The following is a 25,310-nucleotide window of genomic DNA, read 5'->3' as shown; positions in this document are numbered from 1 at the left end:
CTAAGCACTTGGGCCTCTGCACCCACGTGGGAGACCCAAAAGAAGCTCCTATCTCCTGGTTCCTGGCTTCTGCCTGGCCTAGTTCTAGCCATTGCAGCCATTTGGGAGTGAACCACCCAATGGAAGAGTCTCTCCTCTCTCTCTCTCTCTCTCTCTTGCTCTCTCTCCCTCTTCTTTGTATCTCTGCCTTTCAAATGTATAAGTAAATCTTTTTTAAAAAATAAAGGCATCTAGGGACCTATAATTCTTCATGTTAACAAGGCTCAACTGCTTTGCTAAAACTCTATTTCCATTTAAATTTTCATGTTATCATTATGCCTGTTAGGTATTAGGTGACATCAAATTAATTGGTGACAGGTTTTTTTTTTTTTTAATGGTAATTATGTGGACTTAGAAATAAGTCTTGATTGTGCTGGTTGTGTAGCACCTACTGCTCTGACTGTCCTTGTGCTAACAGGTTATTTGAGCTTCTTGAATGGAGAGACTGCATTTTCCATTGCTCCTTCACAGCCTGTGGTGTGGTTGTCCACCCTGGGTCTTGCTAGTGAATTAGTGAATTTGTGGTATTTGTGTCAGTCAGGGTTCAGCCAGACAGCCATAAACACTAGGAGACAGATATCAAGAGACTAAGTGTGGGGCTGGCGCCTTGGCTCACTTGGTTAATCCTCTGCCTGCGGTGCTGGCATCCCATATGGATTCCGGGTTCTAGTCCCGGTTGCCCCTCTTCCAGGCCAGCTCTCTGCTGTGGCCCGGGAGTGCAGTGGAGGATGGCCCAAGTGCTTGGGCCCTGCACCCCATGGGAGACCAGGAGGAAGCATCTGGCTCCTGGCTTCAGATCGGCACAGTGCCGGCTGTGGTGGCCATTTGGAGAGTGAACCAATGGAAGGAAGACCTTTCTCTCTGTCTCTCTCGCTGTCTATAACTCTACCTGTAAAATAAAAAAAAAAAAAAAAGAGACTAAGTGCAAGGAAGTGGCTCAACCAGGAAGGCCTGACGTGGATGATCAGGAAGGGCATGGTGGAGTTGTCCAGAAACAGGCTGAGGCTGCTATTTTCTTTTTCAGGGAAGCCTCAGCTCTGCTCCTGACATCTTTCAAATGACTGGGCCAGCTCTCCCAGGTTATCTAGTACAATTTCCTTTACTGCACGTCAGCTGTAGACTTTAATCACATGTACAGATGACGTCCTGTCCATACCTCAGTGTTTGATTGAATGGCTGTCGAGTTGGCACATCACAGCCTCAGGTGCATTTCTTGTGTATTAGGTGCGGCCACACAGCATCCACAACTGCTCAGAACGTAGGTACAAAGCTTCTTTAAGCAGACAGTGTGCTGGTCATTGTCACGCTGAGTACTGTGCCCCTGAACAAAGAAGGCGGGGCTGGTTCCTGGACACTGGGCTGGGCCATGAAGGACACAGAATCAATGGACCAGCTTCTTCAGCCTTCATCTCCTTATGTCTCTTCAGCTACCATCTTCTCCTGGCCTCACTGCTCTTCCAAGGCCCTTGACTTGCACATCCAGGGGCTTTCTTGGTGGTCTCTCCGGGCTGAGTCCCCACGTGTGCTGGTCTTGCTGACTCACTTCTTGAAGTTGTCTTCCCTAGGCTTTGGGGACCTGGCCTCAGGTTTTGTCTCTCATCACTTCTCCAGTTCTTTCTTTCCTGTCTAATGTGGCTGTTTAGATATTAGGCAGTTGTGCCCTAGCAGATGTTGTCCACTCTAAGGGCCTCTGCCCTGCTCCTGTGTGTGAATGACCCCTACTTTGTTATCATCAACCCTGACTTCCCTGGGAGCTCTCAACTCAGCTTGCTTGCTTGCTTTCTCTCTTTCTTTCTCTCTTTCTTTCTTTCCAGGCAGAGTGGACAGTGAGAGAGAGAGACAGAGAGAAAGGTCTTCCTTTTTCCGTTGGTTCACCCTCCAATGGCTGCTGCAGCACGCCGTGCTGCAGCCGGAGCACTGCACTGATCCGAAGCCAGGATCCAGGTGCTTCTCCTGGTCCCCCATGCGGGTGCAGGGCCCAAGGACCTGGGCCATCCTCCACTGCACTCCCGGGCCACAGCAGAGAGCTGGCCTGGAAGAGGGGCAACCGGGACAGAATCTGGAGCCCTGACCAGGACTAGAACTTGGTGTGCTGGCGCCACAGGCGGAGGATTAGCCTATTGAGGCATGGCGCTGGCCTCAACTCAGCTTTCTAAGTATCTCTTAGACATTTCTTTCTTTTTTTCTTTTTTTAATGATTTATTTGAGAAGCAGAGTTATAAACAGAGAGAGGGAGAGACAGAGAGAAAAGTCTTCCATCTGCTGGTTCACTCCCCAAATGGCATCAATGGCTGGGATTGGGCCAGGCTGAAGCCAGGAGACAGGAGTTTCTTCCAGGTCTCCCACATGGGTGCTGGGGCCTGAGGACTCGGGACATCTTCTACTGCTTTCCCAGGCCTTTACTAGGGAGCTGGATTGGAAGAGGAGCAGCTGGTACACAAACCTTCGCCTATATGAGATGCCAGCATCGCAGGCGGAGGCTTAACCTATTACACCACAGCACTGGCTCTTAGACATTTATAAAATATTATTGCATAAAATAGCCTAAGTTGTTTACTTTATTCCATTCTATTTAGCCACATTTAATGACTGAAAATATAGTAGAGCACAGAGAGTATTAGGGAAAGTATTGCTCTACTTCATTATTAACCTCCTAAAAGTATTGACTTCCCTTTCCCTCTGCCCACGCCACCTTATAGCTCTTGGATTCTCAAGGAAGAACTGTAGGTAGTTTATCAGTAGAGCTGCTGTCTGCCTCGGGGGTACATTGTAAATCATTATTGCTTATTTTCTCTTGCCTCTCCAACCAGGCAGAATATGAAGTTGCCATAGATGAGGACCAAGAACATTGTGGACTGTGCATTCTAGAGGGATTCTTCGGCAATGAGGTATGTTTTCTTCTAAGTAAAGATTTGCAAACAACTTACTAAATGTTTGGAATGCACAGCCATCTTTACTGTTAGATAAGACATAAAAAATATCTTAAAAGCTTTAATTTCTTAAAAATAGTCCTCTTCTGTGCTTTTGTTTAATTCAGTGAAAAAATTAACAAATCTCTTAGAAAATTGATTCAAAGAGTTTAAAAGTTGCTGTTTCCTCAAACAGGATATAGAATTGGAAAATTTGATTTGCTGAACTAAAAATAATATTTTTTCTAAAAGCTTTACCAAGTCTTAGTTTGTATGCCTTTGACTCACTAGGTCCTTGCAGTGCAGTTTGTCACTGAGATTAGTCCCGCGCCTGCTTCATTTCACTCACTTTGTCTTTGGAGGGCTGCTGGAGTCTTTAGTTCTTGGCAGGATCCTATGTTAGCTGGGTGGAAGGAGAAGAGTAACAAGGACCAGTAACATTTAGTTAGTGCTGCTGTAAGCCTTAGACACTTCAAACATCATCTCATCTTCATCACAACCCTTGAGATAGTTATGATCATTATTTCCATTTTCAGATGAGAAGTCTGAAAATCAGGGTGGTTAAGTGACTTAGCCAAGGTTACACAGCTGGCAAGTGTTGGAGCCAAGAATCAGAGAGGTAGAAATTAAAGTTAGAGAGTAGTATGGTCAAGAGAAAGTCCAAGATATTCAGATTGTAATCCTCATTAGCCACTCATAGTGAAAACAAACTGGGAGCAGAATGGAGCTTGTTCAGTGCTGGCATCATGCTGGAGCACATGAGGTGACTTGTCCAGGATTAGAACCAGATGAGATTGTGTGCTTCTGTCTTCTGTTAACTGCAGCTTCCATTAGACCAGGGCAATTGGGCAAGACAGAGAGAGAAAAGATACTTATATTGGAAAAGAAGAAATAAAACTGCCTGTATCTGCAAATGTCATGACCTTAAGTAGAGAAAATCCTGAGAAGTACACACATACACATAAAAATTCCAGAGCTAATAAGTGAGTTTGCCAGGATTGCAAGAGGCTGGATTACTGTACAAAGTTCTATTCTATTCTTGATCACTAGCAATTAAAATTCAAAGAACAAATTAAAAAAGCAATTCCACTTACAATTGCATCAAAAAGATTAGAGAACTTTGGAATAAATATAACAAAAGAAGTATAACACTTATGCTGAAAACTGCAAAACTTTGAGGAAAAGGCAACCTAAGATAGTGGAAAGACATCCCATGTTCATGGATGAGAAGACTTAATAATGTTAATAAGGCAGCACACTCCACCCCCGTTGATCTACAAATTCAGTACAATCCCTATCAAGTTGTAGTGTCCTTTTTTGCAGAAATTAGCAAGCTGATTTTAGGATTCAAATGATATCTGGGTGACTGAGAACAATTTAATATCCTTGAAGGAAAAATAACATAGTTGGAGAGCATACACTTCTGAATTTTAACAGCTAGAAAGCTGCAATAATTAAGACAGTGTGGGAGTGGCATAAGAATAGTCATACGAGTCAGTGAACAGAACTGAGAGTACAGAGTAAATTCATACGTTTACAGTTGACATAAGAATGCCAAGACAGTTCAGTGGAAGAACAATCTTTTCAACAGATGGTACTAGAACAACCGGATAACTACATGAAGTGAATGAGGTTGGACCCTACCTCACGCCATATAAAAAAAAAAAACCCTCAAAATTGACTAAAGACCTAACTATGTAAGAATTAAAACTGTACAATTCTTAGCAGAAATTACAGGCATGAATATTTAAGACTTTGAATTAGGCAGTGATTTTCTAGTTATGACACTTAAAATACAAACAGCAAAAGGGAAAATAAAGAAACTAGGCTTCTTCAAAGTTAAAAACTTTGTCCAAATAACACCATCAAGAGGGTGAGGACTGTTGTGACGTAGTGCGTGAAGCCTCTGGCAGTAGGAAACTGGCACCTAAGAGCAGTGTTGCACGGAAATGCAGAGTAGGGGGCTTTATTTGGAGAGCAGCTTTACAATAAATATTCAGATTCACAAAGCATGTGTCCTTTGAGCTAGGAATTTATTTTCAGATGTCTGTTCTGTAGAAACACAAGAGTACAAAGATGTTCATGGCAGTGGTGTTTGCAGTGGGAAAATTGACAGCTAGAATAATCAGAAAGAGTAGATGAGCCCCCACGCTGGGAAACCCGGAGCCATGAAAGAAAATGCGGTAGACTGTCGGGGCAGCACACATCTGACACCTCGTCACTGTTACCTCCTCCCCATTGGAATGAGGGGAAGGAAACATTGCATTTCTCTGTGCTCACAAAGTGCTTGTGTGTGTGTATCTGAGAGGCGAAGAGAAACAAACAGCTCCCATCTGCTGATTCATTCGTTCCTCAAATGCCTGTAACAGCTGAAGACCAAAGCTGGGTGTGGGAGCTCCATCCAGGTCTCCCGTGTAGGTGCCAGGGACCCAATTACTGAGCCACTACCACTGTTTCCCAGGGCCTGCAACAGCAGGAGGTGATAGGCAGGAGCCAGAGCAGAGAGTTGAACTCAGATCCTCTAATATGGAATGTGGGCATTTTATTTATTTCTTAAAGTTTTATTTATTTATTTGAAAGACTTACAGAGAGAGCGAGACACAGAGATGCCTTCCATCTGCTGGTTTGCTCCCTAAATGGCTGCAGCAGCCTGGACTGGGCCAGGCCAAAGCCTGGAACTCCAGCCCGGTCTCCCACATGGGAAGCAGGGGCCCAATACTTGGGCCATCTTCTCCTGCTTTCCCAGGTGCATTAGTAGTGAACTGGATCAGAAGCAGAGCAGCTAGAACTCAAAAGGGTGCCAGTATAGGATGCCGGTGTCACAGGCTTCAGCTTAACCCACTGTGTCACAATGCCAGTGGGCATTTTAACCAATGTCTTAACCACTAGGCTAAATACAAATAACATAAAATGTTCCACCTTAACCATTACTAAGTGTGCTGTCCAGTGGTGTTAAGTGTTCTTATATTTCTATATAATCAACCGCTAGACCTGTTTTATCTTGCAAAACTGAAACTGTCCTCGCTAACTCCCTCAGAGGGCCTGCAGGGCTTCACATCCGTCTTCCAAAATTCTCGTGTATAGGATGAAAAGATTCCCGAGAGCGTTTTCAGATCTAAGCACTCCCTCTCCAGCCCCCAGTAATCACCCTTCTGCTTTCTCTGTCAGTTTAACTCCCCAGCACCCAGTGAGTGGATTGTGGAGGATTCGTTCTCTTGTGTCTGGCCTCTCTTACTTAGCACGATGTCCTCCTGAGGTTCCAGCTGTAGCACGTGTCAGGCTCGCCTTCCTCCTAGGCTGCGTGGCCGTGCCACTCCGTGGACACTGGCTCTGTTGTCTTGCTGTTGTGAATGATGCTGCCAGGAGTTTGGTTCTACAGGTCTGTCTGAGTGTGTCCTGACATGCACAGGAAAAGATCTGCAAAGGCAGACAGGCTGGGCCCGGCGTGGGGAGAGGTAATGCTTTGATTTGTGTTTCACACACATGTTTTTACTTTTGTACACAGCATTAGTTCTGTTTATGACTGCCGAATTATGAAATCACTAATTGTCATATGTTTGGTTTGTGCTGTATTAAGAAATTGGCAGTCTGTTTACCAGAAATACCTCCAGGTGTTGTGAAAGAATGTAAACTGAGGCTGAAGCAGGACCCTTCCAAAAAAGCCTTTGAGGAATGCACTGGGTAAGTGGTTGACACGGGGCCCTGCGTGTATTATCGACGGCTGACCCTCGAGGGCTTTCTCTGCCTGAGCAAGTTCTTCTCAGATTAAGACATGGCCCTCACCAGAGAGTGAGTGACACATAACACATACAGAACACTGCAGCGGGTCACACTGAAGTCCCTAGGATGGCCCTGACCCTCTCCATTTGCCTTCCAAATGCTTGTGACTGGGATGAAAATGACTTTTACACACAGGTGCTTGCCGAACATAGCTTTTCTTTGGATTTCTGTAATATGTGCAGAATTGTAAGGCAGAGGAGCACGGCTCAACTTCCTTACCTACACAAAGAAAAAATGGTTTCTCAGGTGGTTAGGCACAGAGCACGTGGTATTGTGTGTATGTATGCAGTCAGTTCCTCATTTCACATGATGAGAAAACTGTTCTCAAGGCCAAGAAGCCGTGGAAAAGATTGTCCTTGGCCTTGAGAACAATTAGTGACATATTCATTGTGTGTGTGTGTGTGTGTTTGGATATTTATTTACTTATTGTAAAGTTAGAGTGACAGATAGACCGAGAGAAAGAGAAATGTCTCCCATCTGCTGGGTCACTCCCCCAATGCCCACAAGAGCCAGGGCTGGGCCAGGCTCCATCCGAGTCTCCCATATGGGTGGCAGGAGCCCAAGCACTTGAACCATCTTCTGCTGCCTCCCAGGATGCATTAGCGGGCAGCTGGGTCCGTAGCAGACTAGCCAGACTTCCAGCCAGCACCTGCTGTGGGATGTGAGGTCCCAGGCTGTGACTGAACCTGCTGTGCTGTAATGCCTGCCCTTTCATTGTCCTTTTGAAAGACCACTTTGGCTGCAATCGCAGAGGACAGTTTGAAGCAGGGAGACTGGGTCTATGAGATGGGCCTGACAGGTTGTTGTAGTTGTCCAGGGCAGCTGGCCTGGCGTCCTGAACAGGGTGATGACAGCGCAACAGAGAGAAAGGAATGGGCTTTAGAGACATCTGGAGGGCGGAAGGCAAGGGCAGGCTGACCCTGCAGTCTGCCTGGGGACGTGTTGGGTTTGAGATGTGCTCTAGTCATCACGCAAGGCTGAGAGGTGGACACCGAGAGGCACAGGACCTCTGTCTAGGTGCGGCTGAGACTGTGGCTTCCGAGGCCAGATGCAGGCAGAGAGGAAGTGAGAGAAGAGTTGTGTGGAGAGAGCCTGCAGGCCATTCTTCCCTTCTTCACCCTGATACCTTTCAGCTGGGTGGTCGGGCTTCTGGCCTGGCCTGTCTCTATTGCAGGTCGTTGGTGGCCCCAGCTCAGACTGTGTCAGCGCAGGGAGGTGGCAGACGCCAGACAACCTGGGTTGACGAGTAACACAGCATAATACCTTGTAGACACTACGTAGGAGTTTCAGTGGGCTGGGGCATTCTGTCTTGTCTCTGTATTGTTACAACCCCAAAAACCTTTGCTTCTGGTTCTGGATTCCAGAATACCGATGCTGCATCGTGAACATAAGTGATTCCTCCTGCTGCCTGTTGTCTTCCCAGCATGGGCTGAGGGGAGGCCACGGGGCGTAGCCGCCATTGGCAATTGCCGGGTTGAACAGATTGAAACCAGCGTTGAACTGCGGATGCATTTAAATCTCATAATTTTGTTTCAAAGTGTGCATCATGGGCTTGTTGCCCAGAGCAGAGGAGCAGTCTTAGTTCTGAGGACTGAAACTGAGAAGCTCTGAGAAGTCAGTTACAGTCATGAGCCCTGCAGCCTCTCAGACTGTTAACCATGTTGAAGGAAGTTGATATTTGAGCTTTTGTTTCCGTGGAGATACTTTAAATACCTCTGTAAAGATGATATTACCTAAGCCAAGAGTATCAGAACCGTTAAGTTGGTTCAGACCTATTTGGGATTGAGCCATCCATGTGACACCTGGGGCAAGGAATCGAGTCCTTGATTCCACCAGGAAATTTCAGGGCGCTTTAGGGAGCCCCAGAACAGTGTTCAGCCCTGAAGTTGCCTGTGGGAGAAGCTTCAAACCTTTTGTCTCTGAATGCTGTCACACTCTTATGCATGACAAAGGACCCAAAGAGCTTTTGATTATGTGGGTCATATTTTTAAAAAAGATGGGGTCGGCGCTGTGGTGTAGTAGGTTAAGCCTCCGCCTGCAGTGCTGGCAGCCATATGGGTGCTGGCTTGAGTCCTGGCTGCACCACTTCTGATCCAGCTCTCTGCTATGACCTGGGAAAGCAGCCAAAGATGGCCCAAGTCCTTGGGCTTCTGCTCCTATGTAGGAGACCTGAAAGAGGCTCCTGGCTCCTGGGTTCAGATTGGCCCAGCTCTGGCCATTGCAGCTATTTGAGGAATGAACCAGCAGATGGAAGAACTCTCTCTCTCTCTCTCTGTCTCTCCCATATCTGTAACTCTGCCTCTCCAATAAAATAAATTTTAAAAAGAAAGCACAGACATTTCACTCTCCCTTACTCAGAGCAGTGGTGTTTGTTACGTGTCTGGTGATCTTTGGAAGACCCACCGCAGACTGATGAGAGAATGAGGTTTTTACAAGAACATTTGAGAATCCCTGTTCTTTAGTATTAGTCAAAAGCATATGAAAACCCTGTTTTACAATATAAAGTGAAGCGAATCACGTGACTCGTTCAGAATTCAAAGCATCAGTGGAAATCCTGGGATGATTTCCAGTTTCTTCAGTTCAGAACTTCCTAGCATTCCCCAAATCAACTGCGACCCTTTGCCACTTGGACGTTCGTCAGTGCCTGCGATGCCTTTCCCTTCGTCCCTCCCCTGGGTAACTTCACCTTCTCAGAAGCCTGCCATCATCTCCTTCCACAGCAGGTGCTCTGCACCAACAGTGCGTGGCTGTGGTTGCTCAGCCCCTCTTCCCTTATGGCTACGGTATCAGCCTCCCCAGCTAGGCTGTCAGACTTTCAGGGTGTGGCTTAATTTGCCGCTTTTCCTCCAGAATGCAGACGCTGTAGGTATTTACTGAGTCCTGAGTTGCTGTAACAGCTGGCCACTGTTCCCTCATATATTCCCACTACTTGTATAGTAAAGTTATAAATGAAACCTAACAGCATGGTTAAGTGCATACAACTTTTTCAAGAGATGTATTGCATAACATAATTGATCGGGTGCTTATTTTCAGTATCAGAAAAGGGTGTCTCACAAGTTAACATTTTCTCCTGTCTGTTATCACTCAGATCTTCATTTCAGTCTCACTTGCAAAATGTTGACGTTTTCATGAAACACACACATACACACACACACACAATTTGAATGTATTTTAAACTGTTGTCTTCCTACCGGCATGTTCTTTCTGTCAAGTAATTTTTCCCTGAAGTCTATGTATGTATAAAAGAACCTCTGACTTTGGGAGAGTAAAATGATTTTATTTCTTTTGAATTTTTACCTTCTTTATTGTAACTGACAGCATTAGAACCTGGTGTGGACGCCTCATAATTACAAATTCCACATGCTGAGTGGTGTGGTGGTTGAATTTCAGTGCGTGTTATCACACTGAAGCACAATTATTTTCATAATGGAATGTAACAAGTATATATAATTGCATAAAATCTTTTTTCTAGAATTGTCCATAGCTATTTAAGCAAAAAACCATTTGAAGAATACCAAGAAAGCTCATATTTTTCTCGTTTTTTACAATGGAAATGGCTGGAAAGGTATGTCCTATTTAAGACTCAATGAAACAGGCAATAACTTCTCATCCTATATATTGATTGAACTGTACGTTTCTATCTGTCAAAATATAAGAACTATTGGAAATCTTCAATTGTATATGGCATTTTTGCACAGAAATTATTACTGGGTCCAGTATTATACAATTTCTTCTTACTCAATTGACTTTTCCCTCTCTTTTTTAAAATGGGGTTAGACCTGTTGGTGCAGCGGTTGGAAGATGACTTCCATCTTAAAAAAAAGGAACAATAACGCAGTCTGACGCAGTGGTTGAGACTGTGCGGCAGAAGTCCCTGTCAGCCTCTTGCTAGCCGTGTGACCTGGCACGGGGGACTTAGCTGGGACGAGCCTCAGGTCCTTGCTCTGTCAGACAGAGTTGGACTGTGGCTGGCGTCACTTGGGAAATGCATGTGAAGTGCTCAGCACGGTGCTTGGTGTACAGAATAAATGATCAGAAAGTGTTAGCTGCCACTACTGTTAGCTGTTGTGTTAACTAGGAACTGTTACTACTACTGTAGTTATTTTTGATGAGATTTCCATTTTGAGTTCATTCATGTTTCTCTTGAGCTGTTGGATGGAAGCATCTTCTTTGAAGTTCCTTTTTCCTTTGAATTTCCTTGTCAAAGGACCCTGCACCACAGACGTCATTTTCCTCACCAGCTGCTCCGCAGGCCCAGAGGGCGTGCCGTAGACCGTGCCATACGTCCCAGGGAGCAGGCTGCACACCTGCCTTTACTTAGTAAGGGAAATTCTATGATGATTTAGTTCTGCATCTTGCTCCCGTGTTTTGTTAAATGTGCTTGTTGGGGGCCACAATCCTGAGCACCAAACCCTTTGTCCCAGGCATTCATTTGAGCTGTATGGCTCAGTAAGTAAGACTAGGACAAGGGCTGGTAGGCTTTTCTGCTTTAAGGTAACAATGCAATGTGAGACCTGAAACTTTTTTTTCAATTAATTAGGCAACCAGTAACAAAGAACACATTTAGACATTACAGAGTTCTGGGAAAAGGCGGATTTGGAGAGGTGAGTAAGGTGTGCCAGGTGTGCATGGTACTTGTCTGCTGGGTGGGTAGAAAGCCAGGTCGTTGGAAGACCCCACTTTTACCACTGCAATGTTTCCTTATCATACTTTTTGGGAATTTTAGCCAACTGTGATTATCTTTTCTTTAAGATTTATTTCTTTATTTCAAAGGCAGAGTTAGAGTTAAAGAGAGATCTTCCATCCATTGGTTTCACTACCCAGATAGCCACAACAGCCAGGTCTTGTCCAGGCAAAGCCAGGAGCCTGGAACTCCATCTGGGTCTCCCAGGTTGGTGCAGGGGATCAAGGACTTGGGCCATCTTCCACTGCTTCCCAGGTGTATTCACAGAGGCTGAATAAGAAGTGGTATAGCCAGGATGCAAACTGGTGCCCATATGGCATGCAGCATCACAGGTGGTGGCTCCTGTTTCTGACAGAAGCTGTTGTCCCATGCTTAATGGTCAAGTTCTGTCCAGATGCAAAGGTTATTCTTAGCGTGAGAATTTAGCCTAGAGGTTGGGTGCTGGTTCAGATGCCCAGGCCCCACATTGGAATGCCGGAATTTGATTCCTGGCTCCAGCTTCCTGCTAAGGGAGACCCAGGAGGCAGTAGTTACGGCTCTTGTATGTAATTGGGGTCCTGCCACCGTGTGGCAGACCTGGATTGAGTTCCTGGCTCCTGGCTTCAGCCCTGCTAAAAACACTGGGGAAGTGACCCAGTGGACAGGAGCTTTCTCTCTCTGTCTCCCTCTAATAAATAAGTAAAATTTCAAAAGCAGTTATTCTATTTATACATATGGAACTTGTTATCCTATTTATACACATGGAACTTGTTATTCTATTTCCACAATTTAGGACTAGCCCCCAAATCCATGCAGTATGGGGTACATTGTTAAATATGCTTATTTAATGTAACTGTATTTGGATATATGCTGCACTTATGTCAAAATATGTTTAAAAATGTAGTAATTTGGGGGCTGGCCCTGTGGTGCAGTTAACGCCCTGACCTGAAGCGCTGGCATCCCATATGGGCACCGGTTCTAGTCCTGGCTGCTCCACTTCCTATCCAGCTCTCTGCTATGGCCTGGGAAAGCAGTAGAAGATGGCCCAAGTCCTTGGGCCCCTGGACCCACGTGGGAGACCTGGAAGAAGCTCCTGGCTCCTTCTTTGGATTGGCGCAGCTCCAGCCGTTGCGGCCAATTGGGGAGTGAACCATCGGATGGAAGACCTCTCTCTCTCTGCCTCTCCTCTCTCTGTGTAACTCTGACTTTCAAATAAATAAATAAATCTTTTTTAAAAATATAGTAATTTGGGCAGATCCTAAGAAACCTACCCACTGATTCATAACAGATAACTTCTTTAAAAAATATTTATTTATTTATATGAAAGTCAAGAGTTACAGAGAAAGAGGGAGAGAGATCTTCCATCAGCTGGTTCACTCCCAGATGGCCACAATGGCTAGGGCTGTGCCAGGCTGAAGCCAGAAGCCAGGTCTCCCATGTGGGTGACAAGGGCCCAAACACTTGGGCCGTCTTCCACTGCCTTCCCAGAAGCATTAGCGTGGAGCTGTATTAGAAGTGGAGCCGCCAAGACACAAGCCAGAGCCCATATGGGATTCTGACATCACAGATGGCGGCTTTACCCAGTAGCCACAATGCTGGCCCCAGGCTGGCTGTCCTGCATAGAGACCACCGTGCAGGGGGGTTAGACCAGCATGCTGTTCTTCTGAGATGTTAGTTCCCTCAGCAATGCCCTGGAGTGGTGGAGCTCCCCTCTTAGAGCCCTCAGAGCACTACCATGTATGATGGAGTGAGGAGAAGGCTAGCCAAATGCGACTTAAATTCCCCCAGTGAGTTAGAAAGCTGACCCGAGAGGCAGCACACTATGGGTGAGGTCTGTATTCCGTTCGCGGTTTGACCTGGTAGGAACTTGGTCATCACAGTCGCTACTTCAGAACTGGCAGTGCCTCTGCCGCAGTCCTGGAGACGCTTCCCAGCACTTCGCCTCCCCGACTGCGTGCCTGTTGGAGCTCTTCCACGGAGGATATTTCTGTGAGAAACCGTCCTGGCTGGGTCCATCCTAGAGCAGGAATCGTGTTTCCTCTCTGCAGTTCATCCCGTTCTGCCTTCCAAGATCTCTAAGGGTAAAGACTCGGATTTTGTCAAGGAACAAAGGAAAAGGTGTTTAAGGGACATGGGTCTTACATTTGCAAAACAGTGTTCTAATTACAGTCACATGAGAGCTTCTTAAATGGACTCAGTAGGACATGTTAGCAAATTCTTTTGTTCATTTGAGGGATACAGCAGGACAGGTGTATAGAGAGCGAGCGAGCACGCTCATCGCCGGCTTGCATGCAGTTCCAGGGAGCTGGAGTTGGAGCTGGAGCCAGGTATCAACCCTGGCTCTCTGATACAGGACGTGGGCCTGCTACCAAGTGGCTTCAACAGTCAGGCTAAAATCTCCAGCCAGTGTAAGCCCTTGGGGAATTTGGGTGAATTGATGGTTTTGTGGGTTACTTTTGAACACACTTACTTTGGTTTCCAAACAAATGGTTAACCGAGTGAATGGGCGATGGTGACTCCTCACGAACCTGTTCTGGGTGTGGTATACGCTGGGCCAGGGTCCGAGGGTGTGCGGCAGTCTGCCTCTACGCTGAGTGCTGGTCAGGAGGAGCCCCGCTGACTCCAGGGCGGGAGCACTCTTGGTCCCTCCCACTCGAGATTCCAGGGGTGCACTTGGCTTCCCAGACGCTGAGAGCTCCTGCAGCGTTCGGAAGGCCAAACACAACTGGCCTTAGTCTGTCAACAACAGTTGTCTCAGCCATGCTTTCAGTCCTCCAGAACTGGGTCGTGGATCGGAAGCAGGCGCAGTGGAAGGCAGTTAGGCAGACGTTTCTGCTCCCAGCCTTTAGGGGCAGCAGCATCTTAGAAAGAGGCATTCGCAGGGAGCTGGATTGCAAGTGGGGCAACTGGGACTTGAGCCAATGCCCATCTGGAACGCCGCCGTGTAGGTGATGGCTTTACCTGCTCTGCCACAGCACTGCTCCTCAGATAGTCATATCTTTTTTTTTTTTTTCCCTTTTGACAGGCAGAGTGGACAGTGAGAGAGAGAGACAAAGGTCTTCCTTTGCCGTTGGTTCACCCCCCAATGGCCGCTGCGGCCGGCGCACCGCGCTGATCCAAAGGCAGGAGCCAGGTGCTTATCCTGGTCTCCCATGGGGTGCAGGGCCCAAGCACTTGGGCCATCCTCCACTGCACTCCCGGGCCATAGCAGAGAGCTGGCCTGGAAGAGGGGCGACCAGGACAGAATCCGGTGCCCTGACCAGGACTAGAACCCGGTGTGCCGGTGCGGCTAGGCAGAGGATTAGCCTGTTGAGCCACGGCGCCGGCCCAGATAGTCATATCTTAAACAGAGAGACAGAGAAAGGTCTTCTATCCATTGGTTCATTCCCCAAGTGTCCCAAGTGGGCCTATCTGGAGCTAGGAGCCTCTTCCAGTCTCCAACGTGGGTGCAGGGGCCCACACACTTGGGCCATCTTTCACTGCTCTCCCAGGCCACCAGCAGAGAGCTGGATCATAAGTGGAGAAGCAGGGGCTCGAACTGGTGCCTATATGGGATGCCGGTGCCACAGGGTTAACCTACTATGCCACAGTGCTGACCCTGAATAGCTATCTTCTTTTTTTTTTTTTTTTTTAAAGATTTATTTATTTATTCGATAGAGTTACACACAGAGAGAAAGAGAAGCAGAGAGAGAGAGAGAGAGAGAGAGAGAGAGAGAGAGAGAAGTCTTCTATCCGCTGGTTCACTCCCCTGATGGCCGCAATGGCCAAAGCTGAGCTGCACTGATTTGAAGCCAGGAGCCGGGAGCTTCTTCCAGGTCTCCCACATGGGTGCAGGGGCCCAAGGACTTGGGCCATCTTCTACTGCTTTCCCAGGCCATAGCAGAGAGCTGGATAGGAAGTGGAGCAGCCAGGAGTTGAACCAGCGCCCATATGGGATGCTGGCACTGCAGACAGCAGCTTTACCTGCTACGCCACAGTGCCGGCCCCTGAATAGCCATTTCTTAATAGAACATTTGATGAAGGAGAAATAGTCATACAATGAGTACAGGATAAGGTTAGGAAACATTGGCTACTCTGTGGTATGAGCCCACTGTTGCTCTAAAAGGTAGAGGTTACAGGGGAGCAAAGTGTATTTTCTTGCATACATGTGTACAGATGTGGACTTAGAAGCCTTTACAGCAAAGTTTACAGACAAAGATCTTGGAATTAAAAATTTTTAAATCATTGTCCTGATTACTTTCAGTATTTTCCACACCAAACTTTATGTTACTTTTACCATCAATGTACTGGCTTTTAAAGTAATCCTGTGTGTGTGTATGTGTGTGTTTTGTGTGTGTGCATATGGGGTGTGTGTGTGTGCTATACATGGAGTCACAGGAAACATGATAGTCATATGTTAACAAGAAGCTTCATGTACTATTTCTCTCTCCACTTTTGTGTGCTTGAAAATTTCCAAATGTAAAGTTAAAATAATATATAAATGTTACTTTAAGAACTATCTAGATAGAATAAAGATATGAAATCTGAACTCTGTGAAACATATTCCCTTATATTCTTGAACTTTTTAATTTAATAAATCAGGGATCTTTTTAGTTTCATATTTGAAAACTTTTGCTTTTATTTTTTAAAGATTTATTATTTATTTGAAAGGCAGAGCATCAGTGAGAAGAGAGACAGACAGACAGACACACACACACACACACATAAGTCTTCCATCCATTGGCTCACTCTTCAAATGTCCACAACAGCCAGGGCAGGGCCAGGTTAAAGCAAGGGGCCAGTCTGGAGCACGGAGCTCAGAATGCCATCCAGGTCTCCCACATGGGTGGCAGGGGCCCAAGTACATTAGCAGGGAGCTGGATTGGAAACAGAGCATCTGGGACTCAAATTGGCACTCTGATATGGGCTGCTGGCATTGTACACAGTAGCTTAACCCGCTGCACTACAACACTGGCCCAAAAACTTTTGTTCTTTTGCACAAAAATAAAACAGACGTAAGGGGCTGTATTTAAACAGATGCATCATGATCACCTGTGAGCAACCTGTTCCATGGGTTCCTGTCTTAGAATTTATGAAGTACAGAATCAAATTCACTTGATTCTCCTAGCGGTTTTCTAGGAACAAGAAGTGAGGATTCATGTCCACCACGGCAGCGGCTTGGCTCCTCAGGGGCCATTGCTGGGTCTTACCAGAAATAAGTATCACAGAGAAGAGTCTTGTTTGTGTAGCCCAAGAAATGTCAAGTTCAGAGGCCTGCATTGTAGCATAGCATATAAAGCCACTGCCTGCCCTGACGAAATCTCCTATGGGCGCCGGTTCAAGTCCCCATACTCCACTTCCAATCCAGCTCCCTGCTAATGGCCTGGGAAAGCAGTGGAAGATAGCCCAAGCGATGGAGGCCCTATACCCACATGGCAGATCTGGATGAAGCTCCTGGCTCCAGCCTGTGCTTTTGCAGCCGTCTGGGGAGTGAACCAGCAAATGGAAGATCTCCCTCTGTCTCTGTAACTCTTTCAAATAAATAAATCTTTTTTTAAAAATGTCAGGAGTAGCTAAGCCTCTCTTTCTCTCTCTCTTTCTCTCTCTCTGTGAACAAAACCGCAACCTAGGTTTGTGCCTGTCAAGTGCGAGCCACAGGAAAAATGTACGCCTGTAAAAAGCTAGAAAAAAAAAGAATAAAGAAGAGGAAAGGTGAAGCCATGGCTTTGAACGAGAAAAAACTGCTAGAAAAAGTGAACAGCAGATTTGTAGTAAGTGTCCCCTTCTCGTCCTTGTCACCTGCCCAGCCCCCGTCTCCCACCCCCACCGTGCACCAGGTCTTCTTAGTTAGCACTGCATCCTGGGGCTTGGAGCAGGCCTGGTGTGGGAGAAGGTCCTCAGTGCTATTTTAATACAAGTTGAGTGACTGGTGATGGTAAGGGGTCCTTGTGAATCCAAGGGAAAGACCAGTGAGGAATACTGTGTACTGTAACTGTGGTCAACTACATGCCACCCAGTGACCACAGTGGACACCGAATCCGCTCTCCTCTGTTCTCTGTACTCTTCTCCTCTACTTGCAGCCGGCACTTTCTCTCTTACTACTTTATTTTTTTTTAAGATTTTTATTTAAGAGGTAGAGTTACAGACAGAGAGAGGGAGAAGAGACAGAGAGAGAGGTCTTCCATCTGCTGGTTCACTTTCCAAATGACTGCAATGGTCAGAGCTGTGCTGATCCAAAGCCAGGAGCTTCTTTCGGGTCTCCCACATGGGTGCAGGAGCCCAAGCATTTGGGCCATCTTCTCCTGCTTTCCCAGGCCACAGCAGAGAGCTGGATCGGAAGAGGAGCAGCCAGGACTTGAACAGACGCCTAATGGGATGCCAGTGCCACAGGCGGAGGATTAAACTACTGTACCACAGCGCTGGCCCCTCTCTCTCTCTCTGCCTCTCTGTAACTCTGCCTTTCAAACAAATAAATAAATCTTTAAAAGGAAAAAAAGAGGGAGAGAAAGAGAGAGAGAGAGGTCTTCCATCTGCTGGTTCACTCCCCACATGGTTGCAACTGCTGGAGCTGGGCTGATCTGAAACTAGGAGCCAGAAGCTTCCTCCAGATCTCCCTCATGGGTGCAGGGGCTCAAGCACCTGGGCCATCTTTCACTGCTTTCCCAGGCCACAGCAGAGAGAGCTGGGTTGGAAGTGGAGCAGCCGGGACTGGAACCAGCACCCATATGGGATGCCGGCGCCACAGGCAGAGGCTGGCCACAGCGCCAGCCCCCCCTTACTATTTTAATGCATCATAAACAAGTTGGATTTATTCCAGGAATGAAAATAAATTAATGTAATTTATCACATTACCTGGATAAAGGAAAGATATTATCATCTCAATAGCTGCACCCATTATTGATTAAAAACTCTAAGTAAACCAACTGTAAAGGAGGCGTCCTCCAGAGAACCTCTGGCAGACATCCTCAGTAATGGGAAATGCTGACAGCGCCCCCATGGGCCTGGATGAGGCCGTCACGGCTGTCGCCACTTCTGCTCAGCACTGCGTTAGTGGTTGTAACTGAGGCAATGAGGGAAAAAAGGAGAGATTAGGTCTAGAGAGAAGGGACAGAAAGGAGGTTTTAAAACAGTCACTATTCTCCAATTGCATGATTGCAGTGGGGACAGTCTCAGACTTAGCTGATGGATTAGCTGTGAGTCTGCCACTAGCAATTAGGAAAAGAAAGTTGAACTGATTGCATTTACAATAGCATAAAGAAACATCAAAATCTAGGAAAGACATGACAGAAATATTCAACACTTCCACACAAGGCTGTAAGTTGTTATTGCAAGAAATTGTAGGGGCCAGTGCTATGGCACAGTGGGTTAAACCGTGGCCTGCTGTGCTGGCATCCCATATGGGCGCTGGTTTGCGTCTCAGCTGTTCCACTTCTTCTTCTTCTTCTTTTTTTTTTTTTTTTTTTGACAGGCAGAGTGGACAGTGAGAGAGAGACAGAGAGAAAGGTCTTCCTTTGCCGTTGGTTCACCCTCCAATGGCCGCTGCGGCCGGCATATCGTGCTGGTCCGAAGCCAGGAGCCAGGTTCTTTTCCTGGCCTCCCATGGGGTGCAGGGCCCAAGCACTTGGGCCATCCTCCACTGCACTCCCGGGCCACAGCAGAGAGCTGGCCTGGAAGAGGGGCAACCGGGACAGAATCCGGTGCCCTGACTGGGACTAGAACCCGGTGTGCCGGCGCCACAAGGCGGAGGATTAGCCTAGTGAGCCACGGCACCGGTCTCAGCTGTTCCACTTCTGATCCTGCTCTCTGCTATGGCCTGGGAAAGCAGCGGAAGATGGCCCAGTGCTTGGACCTCTACCCGTATGGGAGACCCAGAGGAAGCTTCTGGCTTCTGGCTTCAGATCAGCTCAGCTCCAGTTGTTGCAGCCATTTGGGGAGTGAACCCTTGTCTCTACCTCTCTCTCACTGTCTCTCTCCATATATATGTATATATATATTCAAATAAATAAACCTTTAAAAAGAAATCATAGAAGGCCTAAATACATAGGGGAAAATGGTATTCCTGGACTGGAAGACTAAATGCAGTGACAATGTCAGTTCTCTCCATTTGAGCTGCAGATTAAGAATTAAATACAGTTCCAATCAAAATTCCAGTGGCATATGTATAAACTGACTTAAAAACAGGTAGAAAAGTGGGGAAAAAAACCACAAACAGGCATTTCACAAAAGAGCAACCAATTGACTAACACATGTTTGAAAAAGTATCCCCTATATTTGCATATACACAGAAATACAAATTAAAACCACAATAAGAAAAAAAATTAAAAAAAACACACACAATAAGAGATCGCTATACTTCCATCAGCCCGGCTCAGACTAAAGACTGAGCACCCGGGGTATTTGAAGTTTGGGGCTGTGAGACCTGTCTTGCCCTGCTGGTGGCATCACCCAGGTGCAGCTGTGGGAAGTCCAACGCACAGATGTTGGTCGCCCAGTGAGTGAGGCAGAGCCTGGAGGAGTCGCTCTCTGAGCGGCAGCTGGACATAGCAAGGTCTGTGAGCACAGAGCTGCGTGGGGTCCTCGGTGGGTGAGGGTCCGAGAGGCCATGATGTGGAGTGTGCCTTTCTCTGAAGCGTACAGATTATGTGGATTTTATTAGCAAATTGAGTAAATTTCCAATGGATGAACATTGTTCTGTGTTTTATTTTTTATGATGCTGTTATCTTTAGGTTAGTTTAGCCTACACTTACGAAACCAGAGACACCTTGTGTTTGGTGCTGACCATCATGAATGGAGGGGACTTGAAGTTTCACATTTACAACCTGGGCAATCCTGGCTTTGATGAGCAGCGAGCTGTCTTCTACGCTGCCGAGCTGTGCTGCGGTCTGGAGGATTTGCAGAGGGAACGGATTGCATACAGGTGAGAAGGGCGCTGCCCGACGCAGCCTGCACACGCGGACGCCGTTTCTGCTGTGCCTTGGGCTGGGCAGGGCAGCTGTGCCTTGGGCTGGGCAGGGCAGCTGGGAGCCTCTCAGTTTGCGAGTCCTGGGGTGGTCACTCACACCGTTGGAAGTGTGTCCAGTCCGGGACGGGCCGCATTCATTTCTCTTTAAGCTCTAATAACTTGTCTTTTTGAAACCAGAGGTCACCTGGTGGAGTAAACTAGTGCTCTTACATATTGTGCCAGTTCTGAAAGATGCTCACTACATCCCCAGAACATGACATTAAATATCCTGACATTCTGATTTTTTTTTTTGCGTCTCAAAATTCATTAAAGAATATGTAATTAAGTATAATTGCTAGAATTCGTTTTGTGTAACCAGAGTGCTTAGTTTTAGGCAAAAGTGATTTTTCCGCCTGTCCTGTAAGTGCTGAATTTCCTGGCTCTGAGTCTGACTGGCTCTAGCCTAACCCAAGGTGTTGTGGGTATTTGGGGAGTGAATCAGTAGATGGGAAGTCCGTCCCTTTGCCTCTCAAGTAAGTTAATTAATGACTATGAAAGGAATAAATAAGTGGCTATGAACACTTTGTAGTACTCACAAAAGTAAACAATGAGCTGGCTGACAGCGTTTTTGAAGCATTAATAACTTTTTGTTCTCAGGGAAGTGGATCTGTGTGATTCAAAGAATCAGACTGACTTCTGGGGGAGATTCGGGCAGGCATTGTGATGCAGCATTGTAAGCTGCTGCTTGGGACGCCCCCATCCGCACCACAGTGCTGGTTCTGGTCTCAGCTCCTCTGCTTCTGATCCAGCTTCTTGCTAACATGCCAAGGAAGACCGTGGACGATGGTCCAAGGGCTGGGGATGACCTGGGTGGAGCTCTTGGCTCCAGCCTTTGACCTGGCTCAGCCCAGGCTCTCACTGGTGTTTGGGAAGTGACCCAGCGAGTGGAAGACCTCTGTCTCTGCGTGCCTTGTGTCCTCACAGTAGGCAGTCTGCCAGTTCAGCAGCAGTGAGGTACCCGGGGGATGTTCTGTGGTGCTGTCTTCTGCACACAGGGTGTAATTACCAAAAAGCAGTTCAGTCAGGATTTCTATAGGAGTTTGAGCTCTGTCACTTTATTTCTAAGTAGCATTGTGCTCACAGAAATCACCTACTGTGGTATGAATAAAAGGATGTTGCCAGAAATGGTCCAGATGTTTACTAAAAACAGTTGCTCGTAGAAGCTGAACATTTCAGGTCACTCTGGCACCCATTGTCGTTTCATGTCCCCAGCAGTCTTGTGAGGTAAGGGCCACGTGGGCAGGACGGAGGGAGGAGGGCCACAGGTGAACTGTGCACTGGGGCAGAGCACAGCCTCCTCGCCAGAGCCCATCTGTGGTTCTGCATCTGAGGCTAATTCAGAAGCTAGTAGCAGCCTGGAGAATGGCGCCCAGATGGGAAAGTACTTGCTTGCTTTTTTTTTTTTTTAAGATTTTAAAAATTTATTTGAAAGGCAGAGCTACAGAGAGAGGGAGAGACAGAGGGAGAGGTCTTCCATCCATCCATTCACTCCCCAGATGGCAGCAATGGCCAGGGCTGGGTTGGCAGAAGCCAGGAGCCAGGAGCTCTGAACTCTCCCATGTGGGAGAAAAGCAGAGCAACAGAGAGGATGAGAGAGAAGAGAGAGAGAGATCTTTATGTGCTGATTCACTCCCCAAAGCCACAATTACTGAGGCTAGGAGCCTAGAGCTCCATCAGTCTCCCATGTGGAAGCCAGGGTTCCAAACACTTGGCCGTCGTCAGCTACCGCTCAGGGTGCATTAGCAGGAAGCTGGGTGAGAACAAGCGGTCAGGACTCCAGCCAGCACTGTAGTGTGGGATGCAGGTTTCCCACGCAGGACCCTAACCACTGTGCCACAGCACCAACCCCTGAGCTGGGATTTTGTTTTATTTTTTAAATAAGTTATTTCAAAGGCAGAGGGACAAAAAGAGAGGGAGAGCCAGATCTTCCATCCACTGGTTCACTCCACAAGTGGCCACAACAGCCAGATATGGATCAGCCCAAAACCAGGTGGCAGGGACTTCATCCAGGTCTCCAGTGTGGGTGGCAGGGGCCCAGTTACTGGGGCCATCATCTGCTGCCTTCCTGGGCACATTGGCAGGAAGCTGGATTGGAAGCAGAGCAGTTGGACTCCCAACTGGTGCTTCGATACGGGATGCAGGTGTCACAGTGGCAGCTTAACCCATCGCACTGTAACTGACTGACGCCTGGCCCAGCCTGGCCCAGCGCTGGGTTCTTAAGGACTGGTTGCTTTCCTTGTCACTGGAATGTCTTCAAATCTGCATAACCATGCTGGGCATTCATTTCACACTGTCACATGTAGCTTGTTGAGATGAATTCTGTAGAATTCCTGTCCTGACACATGGCTGCCCAAGCCTGTGACAACGTGCATGGCTCACAAGGTGCACGGCTCACAACAGGCATGGCTCACAGGTGCACGGCTCACAACGTGCATGGCGCACAAGGTGCACGGCTCACCTTCTGCCCTCCCGGCTGCCCTCCCCGCGGTGTCTCCGGGTGTTCCCCTGCAGCGGCTGCCCTCCCCGCGGTGTCTCCGGGTGTTCCCCTGCAGCGGCTGCCCTCCCCGCCGTGTCTCCGGGTGTTCCCCTGCAGCGGCTGCCCTCCCCGCCGTGTCTCCTGGTGTTCCCCTGCAGCGGCTGCCCTCCCCGCCGTGTCTCCGGGTGTTCCCCTGCAGCGGCTGCCCTCCCCGCGGTGTCTCCGGGTGTTCCCCTGCAGCGGCTGCCCTCCCCGCCGTGTCTCCGGGTGTTCCCCTGCAGCGGCTGCCCTCCCCGCCGTGTCTCCGGGTGTTGCTCTGCAGCACTCGGGATGACAGTGCCAACTTCCCAATAACTGAGCATTGCGTTGTTTTCTTTCCTGGTAGAGATTTAAAGCCTGAGAATATTCTCCTCGACGACCATGGTGAGTAAACCTCCCACCTGTTAGAGGGACTCGTGTACAGGAAGTTAGTGTGCACCTAGCCAGGTACTGAGGATGGAAACAACAGCAAAGATAGATAGCTGGGGACATAGCTGCATGGCTAGATGGATGGATGGACGGACGGATAGGGTTGCCATTCCGCTGCATTTAGGCCAGAAGCACAGGTGGTCAGAATTCTTAGCTCATGACAGAATTGTAAACACGTGTGAAAACAAGCCCAAAGCAAGCCCGTCTTCTCTCCACAGTTTCTCGTCGGGGACTCACATCAGACTGCTATTTTCAGGTTGGCCCACTGCCCTGAGTGCTGCCTTGTCACACGCATGCTACAGAGCAGGGTGCCCATGGCTGCATGGGACCTGCGGAGGAGAGTAGGGCCTTTGGGGCTGCCTCCTTGCCAGCAGCAGGAGTGCTGTGTGATGATTGTATCTAGAATGTCGTGGCCACAGTAAGCAGCGTTGGAGAGGAGCTGTTTTCAAGTGATTTTCTTGGCTAAGAGAGGGTCTAGTGGAGAGCATATGAGAAGGCCATAGTCACTTCTGCCGAAGATAAACAGGAATCCCAAGGCCAGCACTGCGGCTCAATAGGCTAATCCTCTGCCTGCGGTGCCGACACACCAGGTTCTAGTCCCGGTCAGGGTGCCGGATTCTGTCCTGGTTGCCTCTCTTCCAGGCCAGCTCTCTGCTGTGGCCCAGGAGTGCAGTGGAGGATGGCCCAAGTGCTTGGGCCCTGCACCCCATGGGAGACCAGGAGAAGCACCTGGCTTCTGCCTTCGGATCAGCGCGGTGCGCCGGCCGCGGCGGCCATTGGAGGGTGAACCAACGGCAAAGGAAGACCTTTCTCTCTGTCTCTCTCTCTCACTGTCCACTCTGCCTGTCAAAAACAAACAAACAAAAAGCACACAGGGATCCCGTGAATGTCTTGCCGCTTTCACACCTGCCCAGGGCTTTCCTGCCTGTTCCCTCATTTGTGCACGGGATGCCCGCTGTGCAGAGGGAGGCACTGTAGTTCTCACTGAGTGGGAGGTGATTCCAAGACTCGGGAGTGGCTCCCCCACAGCTGTGTCCCTGTCTGGTGACTGAGCTGTGCCGAGCTGCTCCCCAGAGGAAGCACTGGAGCGGCTTAGGAAAGGCAGGCACGCCCTGTGGGAAGTGCTGTGGTCTCAGGACTCGGTGCGGAGCTGCGTGTGCTGTGCTGCCTTGTGTGTTAAACAGAGGGAGTAGGAGGAGAAGAAACACGCAGCAGGGCCACCCAAGCCCTGAGAAACATCCGGAGGGGAGCAGGACACGTGGTGGGAAGTGGCCCACAGGCCAGCTGTGCGGGTTGCTGGAAGAATTCCCCCGGGCACATAGAGCCAAGCAGATTCCTGAACGCTGGGCAGGGAAGCAGCGGGCGGGCACCTCAGGTGGGCCCACAGCTGCTGAGCACATCAGTCCTCCCGAGGGTGACTGCTGCCTCTGGGCAGACAGCCAGGCTGTCTATTACAGTGCCAGAGGTACACTTGTAACTTATTTCCTCAGTTAGGGTGAGTTTTCCTACAGTCCAGATAGGTGATTCACATCTCTGGGTGGGGCTGGAGGACTGTAGCAACCACCATTAACTTGGGGGCTCCATCGAATGCCCTGGGGCTGTCCTGCGCAGGGCGGGGAGCAGACAGCACGGCTCGCAGCTAAGGACGCCTTGTTAGCTGTAGTTAGATTTTCTCTGCATAGCTCCCTCCTCTCGGAACTTTACCCCTCAGATCTGAGCTGACCCCTCTTTCTCAAATTCTCATCTCTCTCCTTAATTTAGTAAGACGTCTGCTTTGCCTACGTGCCGCCCTCTGAACAGCACCCCCAGTTCATCAGGGTGATTTTAGGGTCAGCTCGCCGTTTCTCACCCTTGGGGAATCACAGGCCTCTGCTGCCTACTGATTGTGTTTTAATTTTTAAAAACATTTATTTACTTGAAAGGCAGAGTTACACAGAGGGAGGGAAATAGAGAGAGAGAGAGAAAGATCTGCCATTCGCTGGTTCACTCTCCAAA

The 25,310-nt window shown here is 48.2% G+C and overlaps 1 protein-coding gene across 7 annotated transcripts in view; it reads left to right on the top strand.

Moving 5' to 3' along the window:
* The window catches only part of GRK4 (G protein-coupled receptor kinase 4), a 61,988-nt gene that overhangs the window by 23,379 nt on the left and 13,299 nt on the right, over positions 1–25,310 (top strand). For 2 of the 7 annotated variants that reach the window (XM_062213601.1, XM_062213603.1), the window contains exons 4-10: positions 2,850–2,927; positions 6,526–6,629; positions 10,201–10,293; positions 11,269–11,332; positions 17,001–17,141; positions 20,097–20,287; positions 23,233–23,270. In XM_062213601.1, the coding sequence (XP_062069585.1) occupies positions 2,850–2,927; positions 6,526–6,629; positions 10,201–10,293; positions 11,269–11,332; positions 17,001–17,141; positions 20,097–20,287; positions 23,233–23,270 (709 nt within the window). Of the gene's footprint in view, positions 1–2,849; positions 2,928–6,327; positions 6,404–6,525; positions 6,630–10,200; positions 10,294–11,268; positions 11,333–17,000; positions 17,142–20,096; positions 20,288–23,232; positions 23,271–25,310 lie in introns of those variants that run through there. The other 5 variants (XM_062213606.1, XM_062213604.1, XM_062213605.1 and 2 more) reach the window with 5 other exon arrangements.

This window comes from Lepus europaeus, chromosome 16 (assembly GCF_033115175.1).
Source record: "Lepus europaeus isolate LE1 chromosome 16, mLepTim1.pri, whole genome shotgun sequence".
In the NCBI taxonomy this organism is placed as follows: Eukaryota; Metazoa; Chordata; class Mammalia; order Lagomorpha; family Leporidae; genus Lepus; species Lepus europaeus.
The sequence above is the reverse complement of the archived record's forward strand: the minus strand, read 5'-3'. Positions and strand labels throughout refer to the sequence as shown.